Below are 16,740 nucleotides of genomic sequence, written 5' to 3' on the forward strand. Positions count from 1 at the left end.
AAGATTGTCATTCCAAAGGAATACGAACAATCAGAATCCTCAGACTACCCTTCAACTTCCGCTGATATCACCTCCATTCCCGAACATCATAAAACACCTCATCTGATACGACAGGCAGAACTTAATGATCTAGTTACGAATTTAGGTCTTTCCAAGCAACATGCTGAGCTACTAGGTTCTAGATTACAAGAATCCAACTTATTAGCAAGAGATACCAAGATTTCAGTGTTCAGAAAACGAAATGATAAGCTGACTACTTATTTTGCAATGGAAAATTCTGTTTGTGTGAGCAAAAATGTGATCGGGCTGGTGGATGAATTAGATATTGAATACAATCCAGAAGAATGGAGACTGTCCATCGATTCATCAAAACTAAGCTTAAAAGAAGCTTTATTACACAATGGCAATACAAAACCTTCCATTCCAGTGGCTCATTCAGTCGCTATGAAAGAAAATAAAGAAAACATGTCACGAATTTTGAATGCAGTAAATTATAACGAACGTCGCCGGGCAATTTGTGGCGATATGAAAGTAATAGCTTTGTTGCTTGGATTACAAGGAGGGTTTACTAAGCATTTTTTTAAAATGTTTGTGGGACACTCGAGCAACAGCACAGCATTATGTGGTGAAGGACTGGCTATCAGAAAAAGGTTATATTCCTGGTGAACATAATATTAATTATCCTCCACTAGACCTAGTGCAACGTGAAAAAGTACTTCTTCCGCCTTATAAAACTAGGGCTAATTAAAAATGTTGTGAAAGCTCTAGGTAAGAGTGGAGAAGCCTTTCAATACTTAAAAGACTGTTCCCTAAAATCAGTGATGCTAAATTAAAAAAGGGCATATTTGTCGATCCAAAAATTAGAAAACTTTTGAAGGACAACATTTTTGAGAAAAAACTTAACCCTAAGGAATTACGAGCATGCAAATATTTTGCATCAAGGATTTTTAGGAATCACAAGGAAGAAAATTATTATCAATTAATACAGATGTTACTAAGAAACTGCAAAGAAATGGGCTGCCGTATGTCATTGAAGATCCACTTCGTACATTCACATTTGGACTTCTTTCCTGAGAACTTGGAAAGCTGTACGTGATGAGGAGGGAGAGCGATTTCACCAAGACATTGTTAAAATGGAGCAACGGTGGCAAGGACGATGGGATCCTCCGATGATGGGCGATTATTGCTGGTTTTTACAAAGAGAAGATTCCAATTCACATAAGACAAAAAATGAGGTATTTTTCTCTATTTTATTGCATGAAGAGTAGTTTATATAAGTCTTAACAGCTGGTCAGTTATTAATATACCAGTTCTGTCATATTTAAGCTACTCTTGAAAATGTTTATACAAAAATGAGAAAGTAATTTTTAATAGATCAAAAATACTGATTTATTCAACGTATTGAGTAAATTCGATAACACGAAAACGTGCGTGTTACGAACGTTTCACTGTCATTTTCGTATTTTTTCTTTGCTATTTGCTTTACGTCGCACCGACACGGATATGTCTTATGACAACGATGGGATAGGAAAAGCCTAGGAATGGGAAGGAAGCGGCCGTGGCCTTAATTAAGGGCTGCTGTGAAAATGGGAAACCATGGAAAACCATCTTCAGGGCTGCCGACAGTGGGGTTCAAACCCACTATCTCCCGATTACTGGATACTGGCCGTACTTAAGCGACTGCAGCTATCGAGCTGTGTATTTTCGTTTTCAGCGCATGAAAATTGATTAAGATCTACCTATTTTATTAATGTTATGGGAAAAAAGTTCAAATTTGTTGAGTAGTGTAATTTTTAATCACGCTGGATGAAATGGTAGTTTAGGGGAAGGAGCGTAAAATTTAATTTTTAAATACTAATGTTATTGGTCCTATCGAAAAGTATTACATTCCGTAACAAAACATTATAGCGAATAAAATTTCCAATTATGTCTTATACAGTTTAACGTACCGACTATGACAACAGAATTCATGAATTTAGACTTTTGTTACTTAGTCCATATCAACGGCAAGCATTGTTAACACGGAAATATTGTTTAATCGTGTTAACTGGCGATGTTTCTTGTCATGAGAGTCTTAAGGTATAAAACCGCGTGGTCATCGGTCCGTATCGGCAAGGAAAAATGTGAGAAGATAATAAAAAATGAGAAAACAATCGTGAAGGAACGATCGCTTGAAGAATAAGACAAGAGGGAGTCATGAAGCAAGATGCCCTAATATCCCAGAGCTTGAAGACAACTAAAAGTGAAGGCCTACAACATCGAAACCTCATGCGCGAACAAAGCACACAGGTGTTCACCATCATGTTGTTCCAGAAAATTTTCAGTCTGGAGTCATAATTTGAGCATGGCAGCTGATATCTTGACAACCAAACTTAATGGAAATCTACCTGCCTTAATAGAAATCAATTTCTAAAACATTTCTCTAATGTGCATCATTTCGATACGAGGATTAATAAGGGAGATATCATTAACGGACCGTTTTTCAGTCCAAGTTCGAGCGGGCTTTTTTGTCGATTTGTCTGTTCGTTCGTTTCTTGAGTTCTTATAACTGGGAAACTGTTCTATATACTTCTACCAAACTTTATATCTGTCCATGAATAGGTATTATGGTCAATATTATTTCTAAATCCCAGATTGGTTTGGGGGTTTATAGGAAGTCGAAACAGTGATTTTACGCTCCCACGAAATATACTCGTACATGACCGACCTCAATGGAAAACTGCCAGACTTAATGGAAATTAATTTCTAAAAATATTTTTCTCAAGTGCACCTTTTCGATAGGAGAAAAACAAGGGAGATAACATTAGTGGAATGTGTCTTCAGCCACAGTGCCACTTCCGGTTTTAGATTAACAAGAATATAGTCAACGATCGGTTTCATGAGTCACCAAAGGCACATACCCAGGACGACTGATTGATAAGAGGCTCGTATTGACACAGTGGGCACAGATAACCAAAGGATTAACAACCAACAGAAGGTTATATAATTTTAATTTGTATGAAGTCGTGTAGTAGTATTTAGGGAGCACGAACAAGAAACGTCAAATTTCTCCGTTAATGACTGCTGAATCTAAAACTTGACCGTAAAAGACGTGCTAAATATCACTTCCAATCTTTTATGTTTCATATGATTTTAGTATACAGTTTGTGGAATAACGAAGATCTTCGCGATTATCAAACTTTTCAAAAACTTTCAAAATATCTCAGGAAATACGTCAATCTAAAAAGCAACAAAGCGATAGAATAGAATTCTATGTCCAATCTTGTATCTATATCTATCAGGTCATCAGCCCAGAGGCTGGTTGGATCCTCAAATAGCACCACCAATGGTTATGCAGCTATAAGGAAACCGCAAAAACCAATGAGAGTACCAAAATGAGGCGTACTAGGCAAGATGAGGAGTGAGGTAGTTTGCCATTGCTTTCCCCACTGGGCCAGAAAGTGCTACTGCAGCACGATTAACCCTATGAGCAACACCTTCCATAACACTCAAACGTACTAGTCGTACTCCGAATGTCATTACTTAGCACCACCCATACCCCAGCAGCTTCCATATAGTCACAGCCATGGATGAGATTGGGACTTCGGTGGATGCTACACTTTACTCTGGCCTGTGCCAAGTGATGGATACAAAAGTACTGCATCCATCAAGAAATGACAGCAGGCAACCAATCTTGTATATCTGATAAAATTTTACCGCAAGAGTTATAATAATAATAATAATAATAATAATAATAATAATAATAATAATAATAATAATAATAATAATAATAATAATAGAGATATCCACAGATTTAAGTCAATCAACGGCGAGCATTGCTGACTTGGAACCTTGGAAGCAGTGCTCAGTCGCCATGGTAACGAAATAATCGGCAATGGTGAAAGCTGTCAAGCCCGTATTGAGGAAGATAATGAAGACGACTATCGAAATGTAATAAAAGTGTGAAGGAGCGATCATTAAAAAGGAATCAAAATGTGGAGAGGGAGGTTTGAAGCCTAAGCCTCGAATGGGCTGGTATCAGTGCACCCGAAGAAAACACGTGATGGCCTGCAAATGTTCCGTCTCAAAAAATTAGCACTAATAATACCACACTGACAGGCTACTGTTTTTCAAGTACGCATTGTCTCTTTTGCCGCCACTCATCCGCTAGATGGCAGCAATCAGCTAGGCCGAGTATAAATACTATTAAAACTATAGACAAAGAATAGAAAAGCTTTCGTTTAATTGTCTAAAATAAATTACGCATCTAGTAAATGAAATGGCGTATGGCTTTTAGTGCCGGGAGTGTCCGAGGATATGTTCGGCTCGTCAGGGGCAGGTCTTTTGATTTGACTCCCGTAGGCGACCTGCGCGTCATGATGATCAAAACGATACATACACCCAGCCCTTGTGCCAGCGAAATTAACCAATGATGGTTAAAATTCCCGACCCTAGCGGGAATCGAACCCGGGATCCCTGTGGCCAAAGGCCAGCACGCTAACCATTTAGCCATGGAGCCGGATTACGTATCTACGCATCTAGTAATGATGCAGCAGAACGGTTAAGTACTACTACTAGATAATACTGGACATTCAAGAAATATAGCCTACTCAGAGTGAATTCATGGGGTATCAAACCGAACATCGATACTGATGGACAACAAGGATAACGACGTTAGATACAGAATGAACTAATCAAGATCGGAATAGCGAAAAGTAATAGAATAATTGCATGGTTATTATTAGGATAAAATGGAAGAACCAGATGGAGAGTGGAGCACATACTTACAAACGTAAAATTCCCTCTTAAACCGTGTGGAAATGTAAGCTAGGACAGTGTTGTTACATCAAACAATTCTGCGAAAGAATGACTCCAAGGAAAAGCTAACTGGCGCAGTTTAACAAGTACTTATCAGGAGTAGGAAGTAATCACCTCGGTACTTTTCCAGGCCTGACAATCTGAACTATACATCTTGAATATACTGTAGTCTCCACATATGATAACGACATAGGCTTATTGATAAATTGATAACGAACGTAAAGTCAGTTTCCATGCATGAGAAGTGGAAAACGTAAAGTGATTCTTCTCTTACGTTCATGATTACGATGGCCACATGCCAAGCGGAAATTAGAAGCTTATAACAGAATAGAAGCCATAATAAATTTATCCATCTTTTCAGTGGGCCACGATCCCGGGTTTTCCTGCACCTAGAAATGAATCATACTTACAAATAAACCCTTCCGTCTGTAAGTCTCCGATCTGATTGAGATTCGGTAAGCCTTCAGTAGGAATGCTTTATTCAGCCGTATCAAAATTAGATGCCAAGTCGTGTATTTAGCACCTGTTTTGGGGTTATCCTTTCTCTTCACACAGGAAGCTGAAAGATGCACAACATACCCATATATTTCAATAGTGGCGTTCATGCCGCCACTTCACTCATCCCGATTTTCTCCTCTCCTCCCTCAGGAATCAAATCAGTTTGATTTTGGAGCGATGTTATTCTTGAGTGCTGTTCTGTGATTGTTTGGCTCAAGGCCACGGCCACCTACTCATAATATTATCGGCCTATGTTCATTGACGGTAAAATATCAATATTGTTTAATATTATCCTTATACTCCACAAATTTATTCTTTCGATAACGTAGGGGTTACTTTATTGAAATGGAGAATAATATTACGTTTCTACTGCTGATGTTATTGTAATGACCAGTTTTTCTTCAATGTAAATAGGGTTGATATGACAGTTGCTGTACTCCCATGGTTTCATATTGCCTTCAATTCCTTTTAGCAAATAAGAATAACACCCACGGTATCCCCTGCCTGTCGTAAGAAGCGACGAAAAGGGGTCCCAGGTGCTCAACCTGGGAGCGTGGGTTGGCGACCACGGGGGCCCTCAGCGGAGTCCTGGCATTACTTCCACTTAGTTTACCACGTTTCTCACTTTCATCTATTCTATCCGACCACTACTGGTTAGCTCTTGTTCATTTTCGACTCCGACGGTAATAGAGCATTCGAAGCCTAGGCAGACTCATTTTCACGCACTTCGTGGTCCTTCCTTTGGCCGATACCTTCATTTTACGAAGTGTCGCATCCCTTCCCTATTTCTCTCCGATTAGTGTTACATAGAGGATGGTTGCCTAGTCTTACTTCCTCTTAAACAGTAACCACCACCACCTTTTAGCAAATATTGAAATGCCTGCATTCTTATTCTTTATCTACCACTTTTTCTCACACCTTGTGGGGTGACGGATGCGAACTGTGTCGCACATGTGGATTTGACCCTGTTTTACGGCCGGATGTCCTTCCTGATGCTATGTGGAGGGATGTAATCACTAGTAAGTGTTTCTGTGTTAGCTGGTAGTGTAGTGTGTTGTCTGAATATGAAGAGGAGAGTGTTGGGACAAACACAAACAACCCGTCTCCGAGTCAGAAGAATTATTCACACGCGATTAAAATCCCCGACCCGGTCGGGGATAGAACTTGGAACCCACTGAACTGAAGGCCTCAACGTTGGCCGTTTAGCCAAGGAGTCTGTCACTGAAATGTCTGCAATGACATTCTTAAATAGTCGTGGAATTTCTGTGTATCTTTCTTCACTCCCTGGGGTAAATGATGGAATTCACGGAATTTCTGCCTTTTCTTATTAATTGGATGCGCGCTGTACCTTCTGTCAGAATATGAAATCAAGTACAGTTACAGTTTGCTTGCTACCGTAAGTCCATCACTGATACTACTGTATTTAACCATTATGTACACAGATAACGACTAATATTTGCATAAAAACAAAATTAAATTTAATGAGCACAACGCGATCTTCTCTTGAATGCTGCACAATCATAACTGGATGGAAAACGTTCCCTCTTATGGAAGAAAGAGCGAGGGTCTCCCACCCGGAATGTGCGCCTTTGAATGATGAGGATGAGCATTGCTGTGAGCACTGAGTGAGGCGTAAGCCACTCGGCATGTTCGTACCCTCAAGCACCGCATAGAGGCGGTGGGGCAGTCGGCCAGTTTGTGTGTCATGCTCTATCACACACACACACACACACACACCTTTGCCTGTTTCCCGCCGCTCACTCCTGTCTACGAGGTGGTTAAACGAGCAAATTTTGACATCCCAAAACAGGTGCTAAATATACGACTGAATAAAGCATTCCTACTGAAGTCGTCGTACCAAATCTCAATCGGATCGGAGACTTAGGCTGCTCGTCCACTGGAAGCGACTACAGGAGATTACGAGATGAGGCGTCTACAGGCGACTTTGATTCAAGCGACTACACGTGACTGGGGTCGTCCACTGCAGGAGACTTCGCGCCGCTGTCAAATGGCATCTGTACTCCGTACAGGTCTGTGTTTCCGTAGTAGACGTTGTCAAGTTATTGAAAGTATTAAATAGTCTGTGAGATGGATGATGGATGATGATGATGATGATTTAGTTTACATTCTGGAGAGTCCCTACCTGACGAGGCGTCGGAGGAAAAATCGCAAAAGAAGACATCGGTGCTGGGTAAACCCAATACTAGCTAAAATAAAGCCAATGGGAGAATTCCATCATCTGCACAATGATTTGGACAAAGACCCCCAGAAGTTGTTTGATTATTATCGGATGCATCCAGAAACGTTTCACTATATTTTGAATGTAACAGAGCTAAAAATAGACAAAACGTCAAACTTCAGGTAGACAATAACACCTCAAGAACGTTTAACTGTGACTAAGATAAGTGATATGAATAATTATTAAAAAGTGTATTTATTTTTATTTTAAATTTATTTTGGTTTTTTATATTTATATTTATTAATCAAAGATCGAATGAAGTATGCAATTTAATTTATCAGTGTAACATACAAAACCGAGAGAAACGCACCACAACCCATAAGAAAAACAGTAAAAAGGTTTAAACAGAAATATAAAACCTTTAAATGCCATTGCAGTGTAGTTAATTAATAAATGAATGTAGTGAAAGCAGATTTCTATTCAGCCGGTGTCATCAGATTATTGTTATTATCATTCATCTAAAAAAATCGGTGTTGGTCAGTGAAAACTGGACCGATTGGGGAGGGGAAAGAGATGGCGGCACGGCCCTGCCAGAGTAAAATGTCACGAACCGCCACTGCTTGAAATACCACAGGAATGATCCAGGATCGAACGTGTCAAGTTGGACTCAGAAGGCCAGCGCTCTACAGTCTGAGCTACTCAGTCCAGTATATTATATAAATAATTTAATTAGAATACTTACCATTATCAACACCCACTTCCTCTGCAACCTTCGACCAGAGTTTGCGTTGTATATCTCGAGAATGATAGCGTTTATCTTTCATATTACATAGCGGTGTTCTTTAACAAACCGCACTTAACTTTTCACTGTCTACATCCAGGACAAATGTAGTAATGATAAAAATAATGTTGCTTATGACGACGACAGACAACCGGATGCTTGCATGAACCGTGGAGTACAGGCGACTACACGCGGCAAATCCCATTCGAGTGGGATCTATCGCTTGTCGCCTGTTATCGCCTATAATCGTGTGAGTCGGCCGTTCGAGATCGCTTGTAGTGGACGCGGTTCCGTTACAATCTCCGCTTTGGGATCAGTCGCGCTAGCATGCACGTAATCGCCTGATATCGTAATCGCGCGTAGTCTCTTCCAGTGGACGAGCAGCCTTACAGCTTGTTAGTGCCAGTGCCGTGACAATTGTCTGCCCCCGCAAACCAATGAAAGTCTACAAGATTAGCTCATTCCTCTTTTCACCCATTTGAGCATAAGCCTATTATGTAATGAATGAGTTATTTCATAATCATTTCAAATTATTTCCTTCTACGTGATATTAGTCGGAGCGAAAAATTATCGTTCGAAAACACGGGGGAGGATATACAGTACTTTTGGATGTCTTGTACAATGTAGTGTAACGTTACTTGTAAGACTGTACACTCATGTTCACAAAAAACTGAACACCTTGTAAGACTAGAGACAGGAAATTCACAGGACATGATCATTAGTATGTTCTGCAGAAACGATTAGCATTTCAGTCACCTAGGTTCAGCATGTGTCCTGTTGTCTAGTATCCCCCTGTAGGTGGGGGCGGTAGAATAACACCCCCAGTATCCCCTGCCTGGTAAGAGGCGACTAAAAGGGGCCCCAAAGGCTCTGAACTTTGGAGCGTGGGTTGGTGACCATGGGGCCCTCAGTTGAGTCCTGGCATTGCTTCCACTTACTTGTACCAAGCTCCTCACTTTCATCTATCCTATCCGACCTCTCTTGGCCAACTCTTGTTCTTTTCCGACCCCGACGCTATTAGATTTGCGAGGGCTAGGGAGTCTCTCATTTTCACGCCCTTCGTGGCCCTTGTCTTCCTTTGGCCGATATCTTCATTTTTCGAAGTGTCGGATCCGCCCAGTTGTACTTCCTCTTAAAACAATAATCACCACCACCACTTGTTGCCTAGTAGGCACTGGGCCCTCCATGGGCACCGAACTTGTTCCTTGCGTGATGGCATTGACGCGCATAATGCGCGAATGGCGTCCTGGGGTATAGCCATCTATGCTGCATTCACCTCGTTCCACAGTTCATCTTTGGTGGTTGGCAGTGAGTCACAGCGCCGCACCCGTCGTTCCACCATATCCCACACATTTTCGATTGGCAAGAAGTCCGGTTATCGGGCGGGCCAGGCCAACAGTATGACAACCTGTGACAAGAAGGCACGTGTTCGTGCAGCAATATGTGGTAGCGCATTATCCTGCTGAAATATGACGTCTGGGGTGTCTTGCAGAAAGGGTATGGCTACGGGTCGCAGGATGTCATTCACGTAGATCAAACTGGTCACAGTGCCCTGGAAACGCACTAACTGTGATGTGTGGTCGTACTCAACAGCACCCCACACCATAAGCCCTTGAGTTGGCGCTGTATGTCAGTGCGATAGCAGTCTATGTGATGCCTCCCCCCCAGTGCTGGATGAAGGTGTTTGGGGGCCCCTTCTTCGTAACATCACGTAAGACTAGCATACTGAAGTCGTTATAGAACTACTTGCACTTAAATTAATGAATAGGGAAGTGTTGAAATAGACTACAATTTTTCTCTATTTTTCATGTTAATATTTCATAATGCCAAAACATATTTTACATTTGTCTCATCGACACTATCAAATCGACATACAAAACAGAACTTACGTTTTTTGGCACCACTAGGATATTTTCTATCCATTTTACATGAACATTACAGTTGTAACTTACAAATGGTTTAATAATCAGAGGTGAACTGGAAGTTCTCTTCCTGATGCAAAGATATAGTATAGCATGCGTATTCCACCGTGCTTCTCCTATCCCCTCCCGCTCACTTCCTAGATCTCTTCTCCCTTTTCCCCTCTGCCCGTACTCCCAAGCTGCCAGATTTAAATTTTCGTCAACAATAACCTTTACAATAATTACAGTGCGTAAGTAGCGAGGATTCGTGTCTCCAGACGGTAATTAATTCTAGCAGTGATGAAATACTAACGCGGACAACTGATAAGAAAGGAAGAGTGCGTGTTCGATATTTTGCGATCATAAATATTCATATACATGCACGGAGGTGGAGCAGCAGGCATTTTTATACAATTTTAGGTTCGGCCAAGGGCTGTGGCCCCTTGGCACGCGGGGCCCGAGGCTGCAGCCCCTTTAGCCCCCCTTTTAATCCGGCCCTGCTCCCCCCCCCCCCCGGTCTGCGGCGAACCAAAATACGGCCATCATTTTCAAACAAACGGAACCTGGATTCGTCCGAAAACACAATCTGTTGCCATTCCTGTCCCCAGTGACGTCGTTCCCTACACCACTGCAGTCTAGCATGTTTATGCACATTAGTCAAATGTAGGCGGAGAAGAGGACGACGCGCCGGTAACCCAGACCGTAATAAACGGCGACGGACTGTCACTCCTGATAGCGTACGATGTGTTACACTATTCCACTGTTGCGCCAGAGCCGAGGACGCCGCAGATCTGTCCTGTAATGTCATTCGGATGAGGTGTCGATCTTCTCGGGCGGGGGTCTGGGCGGTGCGAGCAGACCCATATCGTCGTGTTCTACGGCCTTCTATGAACCATTCTGTACATACTTGTTGCATTGGCGACACACTTCGTCCCACACGAGCAGTAATTTCCCGAATGGATGCATCACGTTCTCTCATGCCAATAATACGCCCTCTTTCAAACTCATTTGACGGTACGGTTCTCGGATACATCTGCGAGGCATTCTGGACGTCTCCTCAAGTCACAGTGATCTATTACCTACGGTTTATAGCGACAACGAGAGCCGCAGGCACATTTTGCCAGTCGGTGGTGGTGCACCGAGACATCGATGTGGACCTTGAACCCGAGGGCGGACAAGGTTCAAATGCTAATCATTTCTTCAGAACATACTAATGCACATGTCCTGTGAATATGCACTCCCTATCTCTAGTATTTCAAGGTGTTCAGGTTTTTATGAACATGAGTGTATAATCACTTTACAGCGCCGGCCCCACGAGTTTTGTCGTCGCGTACGGTAATTGCAAATGCCCTCCCCTCTCTTCATTAAACGTCATACTCATTAGTATTCCCTAAATCGCTGTAAGAATGATTTATTGTTGAACACTATCCTTATTCAATACCTTATGGTTAATGTGAATTTTTAAAACAAATTTCATATTTGTCACATCTATACATGTTTTGATCCTAATTGGATCATTTCAGTAGATTGTTTTTGCTAGTTGTTTTACGTCGCACCGACACAGATAGGTCTTACGGCGACGATGGGACAGGAAAGGGCTAGGAGTGGGAAGGAAGCGGTTGTGGCCTTACGGTACAGCCCCAGCATTTGCCTGGTGTGAAATGGGAAACCACGGAAACATTTCAGTAGATGGCTAAAATTGACATTACATACTGCAGTTAACATTTAAAAAATTAAAGTAAGAATGGTGTCACGAATGTTAAAATGTTCTTATTAAGAAAAAGTTCATGCTCTTATAGAGGTCGAGTTAAAATCTTCAGTGAGAAATGTTATCTACTTGTCTTGGTATCATCTTAATGTTTCATTGGTTAAAAGTCTGCTAATTGGACTAGGCGATATCTGATTCATAATTGATATTTCGTGATTTGGTTTACTGCCAATAAGGATTACCATAATTGTATATGTCTCGGTGGTATGATTGCCTGTAACTTCTTTGCCCAGTTGAACGATGTGAGCACGTGCGTATAAACCGGGTTAGTGTGCACATAACCACATAAGGAGGATATTGTTCAACAATAAATCATTGTTATAGTGATTTAAAGAATATTAGTTTAGCTGTCAAAACGGAAACATGAAATTTATATTTTGTGGTTCATACCTCATTGCACTTTCAAACAAAATTGTTTTCTAACCGTAACGTCAATCCTACGTGACTACTACGTAACTACAGTACTTACTTCCTCCCATACTGCTTTATTCACAGCGTTATTTTTTAATTTCATTCAATCCCTTACGAACGACCTAGAGAGTTTTCTGCAAGAACAAAAACAACGGTGACGACGGTAATGTCAATAACGACGTCGATGATTTGAACTAATTTCTAGACATATAGGGTCATATACAGAAACTATAGTAAAGAGAGTCAGAAGTAGTTCAAATGCTCAGTAAATTCATCCAATGTAAACCATGTATAAATTGTTTATTACTTTTTTGATGTTGCCGCCCCTTAAAACCTATTACCCTGGACGGAGACCCCACCCCCACATTCCCCCACCTACCTCGAGCCAGCCTAACCACCTAACTGAAATAACTGGAGTACAAAAAAACCGTACACAGTATTCAAGAGACCTTGGGACATTGTGACGTAAGAACAAGTGTGGAAGAGCCACAGAGAATTGGTTCCCACTGAAATACCGCCTCAAGTTGAAAATTAGTTTCATTTGAATGTATTTGGTACTAACTGACGTCGTGTGGCCACCAGAGGGGTCTTGTGCGCGTATTTCTGGTTGACACATATGTGCGACCTGTGTGTGTGTGTGTGTGTGAGAGGATGCTTACGTAATGAGGTAGGTAGAGAGTGAAACCTGGTACCGGCACGTAGCTTCCTCCTACCGAACAACACCACAAGGTCTCCAAGGTTTTACGTCACCATCATTATGATCTCACTTCATATGAACACTGCGGAGAGGTTTAGAATTGAATCCAGAGTTTTGGCACGTAATCTTATAAATTATGAATTGCATACCACCTCCTCACCTACCCTGTCGGCTAACATTCAGATGGTTACATTTTTTCCACTAATGGGAACCAAACCGGTAGGATCGTGCAATGAGCGAATCCGAGCTCATTCAGTCTCCACTTCGACTGCCCAACTGGCTTGGTCAGTGAACACATGCTGCTAGAACGAACTGAAACAGACTCATGAACGAACCGGTCTGGACAGACTGGAACCAGATTCATTGCGGCTCACAAGGGGAGGTCACGATGTCCGCATCACCGCATTTGTTCAAACTTTGTAGGTTGGTAGTACTAAATCACAAAAACACTGACAAAGCAGTAGCGCGTAATTCACAAAAATGTCCAAAAAAAGCTATTTTGAAAATGTCGAGAAAAGTTACGAGAGGTTTAGCATGCCAGGTACCGTCAAGCGAGAGACTGTGGCGCGGTGGTCGAGTGGTTAAGGTTCTCCACTTCACTTATGAAGATAGTGGGTTCGAGTCACGCTCATACCAAGCTTTTTTTTTTCTCTCTCTGACATTTCCTGATCCACTTTTTCCTCGTGTTGTGAATGAGAGCAGCAGTTAGTCACTGTCTGACCGCGCTGAAGCTACGTAGAGTGCAAACGAGTTCCCGGGGAAGCAAATAACAAATAAATAGCTGAAAAGGGTCATATGGCTTACGTCGAGCACCTTTGTATAAATCGCTTACTGGATCCCGGCGACTCTGTAGAGATTACAGAAGAGGCCAAATTATTGGGAAGGAAAATTTTTTAATCTATTTTGACAGTAATAGAAGAAAATGAATTTGTTACAGATGAAAGGGGAAGGGGATAAAAGCATTTCCTGATCTACTTTTTCCTCGTGTTGTGAATGAAAGCAGCAGTTAATCACTATCTGACCGCGTTGTGTCGTGGAACGGTTGTGTGCGATGTAACCAGCAAGGGCGGTGCGTGGTACTGTTGCAGGTTTGCACTACTCCCAATAATTTTACACTTCATTGGTCGTCTTTTCTTCCTATTTTTCAGCTTAATAAACCTAACATGTACTCTAAAATGTGTTAAAACCAACCATCTTTTGTCGTTCGATGTACTAATGCTTCGTAACGGACCATTAAACTCCGCCGTCTTCAAATCAAACTCAAGGGGTTGACTTTCCTACGCCAAACTCCCTAGCGCACAGCGCGCCGCTATTTAGTTTCAGCAGGGACGAGCCTAAAGGCTACCACACACAGAAAGCTAGGCTAAGCTAAGCTAAGCTACGCGGTGTTATGAAAAATATCGCTCACAATGCATTAAATACGATGACATACACAGGCCGCTGTCCTAAGCTATACTAAGCCAAGCTAAACTAAGCTAAGCTAGACAGATCGCTAGGCAGGCGATTTTCTTGGCTGTAGCTGGCCTGGCGCATGCGCTTTTCATTTCTGAGTAGTTGGTCTGGCGGGCTGTCGTGTGTGTTTAGTCGTGTCGTGTGAGTCTCTTCTGGTAGTACTTCGTTATTTTAATACAATGGATAACAGGCCAAAAGAAGAATGACTAATTGAGGAGGTGAAAAGATATCCCTGCCTTTATGATAAGTCATCAAATTATTACAGATACTTGACAAGAAAGGGAAACTGTTGGCAGGAAATAAGTACAGTACTTCAAATTGATTGTAAGTAGGCTACCATTTATAAATTAGCTATATAATCACAATTTTGACAGTTCTAATTGTTTTAGACGAATACATTTTTCACATAGCTTTAGGCACATTATTTACAATTTGGCAGATACAGTTGAAGCACCTGTTCTGCAACTGTATGCCATATTCTTAAATATATCAACAGTTACTAAGAACGTGAAGGGTAAAATAATAACATTTATTGTTTTAGGTAAAGAGGAAAAGACAGGCTGTTTTAAGGGGGCACTAACGAGACAAAAAGAGAGTAAAAGTGGGCAGGAAGGGAAAAAATGAAGGATTGGAAATTCCACAAGCAAAAGAAATTCCTTCTGCCTTATATTTCTACAAGAAGGTGAGCTGTCACTTTAACGTAGTATGGCTAATATTTAAAATATTTTAAAAAGATTTTTAAGTATTAAAAATTGATGAAGTTATAAGTGAATTCATATGTTGAGTACATTATAATTTAAAACGCACGTAATTCATTCGAAGTTATAAGAAAATAAGAACGTCTCGATTTGTTATGTTTTTCAGCTAAGGCAGCATAAACATTTTACTAATTAAATAAACAACATGAATAATTGTGCTTGAAGCACAAGCACTAGGACAGTTCAATATGCTCATTGTCCATAAACAGATCTCCATGTGTCATTTCTTAATATACCTTTGGATGTGTATTAGTAGCTTAATTTTCCTTACAGCACACATTCAAAAATTGACAGGCAGGGAATATATCGAGGTCAAGAGATAACTGAAGTAGCCACTCAGATGATTGAGAGTCCGGAATGTGAAGACCTACACTCCTTATCACATATATCTGATTCATCATCTGTTCCGTCCGCCTCCACACCAACAAAATCTCAGCCAGTTGAACCCCTTCGAGAAAAAAAAAAAAAAAAAAAAAAAACAAACAAACATGAAACATGCCACCAAGCAGAGAGAGTAATTGATTATTTAGAACAGCGCGACAATAAAAGTGCTGCCTAGTGTAGTTTAGCTTAGCTTCTTATTCGTGTCATAGCACACCACAGCTTGGCATTGCTTAGCGTAGCATAGCGTAGTGTAGTGTAGCTTAGCTTTCTGTGTGTGGTGGCCTTAAGCCTGTATACGATGTACAGCATCAGGTAGCAAGCCCGCCAGTGTCGGTCCTAGGGAGTTGCACGAGAACAGCAAGTCCCCTAACGAAAAACAATTTCAAATGTCCCCGTTAGATTGCACCACTCTGCAGAGATGACTTCATCCCTGCTTTCTCTTCTCTCGCAACGGTAATTTCTTTTCCACGCCACTAGGGTAAGCTGTACCGCACCATTAACAATGTTACCAACATTTGTATTTCATGGGCAATCATGACCATTTTTTAAATCGCAAAATTTGTTTTGAGGATATATTTTCGGAGGAAACGTTTTTTCATCAACATAACTACATGTTATACTTTTGTCAACCGTGAAGCGAGCTTTGTGACAACATTGTCACATGTTGATTGTTGATAAACGGCTGGACTATTGCGATTTGCAACATGGAGTTGTTGATGTTACTGTAGACGTTATGTTTACATTTATCACGTGTAGGTCTTGGTGTGTTTTCAGGTGATTGAGTGTTTTCGTTGTAGATAGTTTGTCTGTGCGTTATTATTATAACTTTAACTGAATGTTTGGTTTGAAATATTAACTTTTCAAGGTGTAATCTCATGTGTGGCGGAGTGTGAGTGAAAATGAATACTGTAAGTAATTTACAAGTTAGAGTTTTTCCAGCTTTCTGATGAGGAGAAACTTACCGTAAAGACACTCGGAAGACCATTACCGGACTTAAATATTGTGCAGAATATTAATACTGGAAATCGACAGTTTGGGATGGTGTTTAAAAGGGATATTTATACAAATAGTGATTGGTTATGTGGTTGCGAACTTAAAAATGCGTTATTCTGCT

General features: G+C 41.1%; 1 protein-coding gene across 2 annotated transcripts in view; it reads right to left on the reverse strand.

Annotated features, from left to right (window-relative positions):
• Nucleotides 1-16,740, reverse strand: part of ifc (delta4-sphingolipid-FADS-like protein ifc) — a 125,765-nt gene that overhangs the window by 65,715 nt on the left and 43,310 nt on the right. The window contains exon 1 of one of the 2 annotated variants that reach the window (XM_067134998.2): nt 8,217-8,359. The exons of the other annotated variant lie outside the window; for it this stretch is intronic. Within the exon in view, the coding sequence (XP_066991099.2) occupies nt 8,217-8,298 (82 nt within the window). The 5' untranslated portion in view covers nt 8,299-8,359. Of the gene's footprint in view, nt 1-8,216; nt 8,360-16,740 lie in introns of those variants that run through there. 2 annotated transcript variants of the gene reach the window in all.

The sequence above is a fragment of the Anabrus simplex genome, chromosome 1 (genome assembly GCF_040414725.1).
Source record: "Anabrus simplex isolate iqAnaSimp1 chromosome 1, ASM4041472v1, whole genome shotgun sequence".
Classification (NCBI taxonomy): domain Eukaryota; kingdom Metazoa; phylum Arthropoda; class Insecta; order Orthoptera; family Tettigoniidae; genus Anabrus; species Anabrus simplex.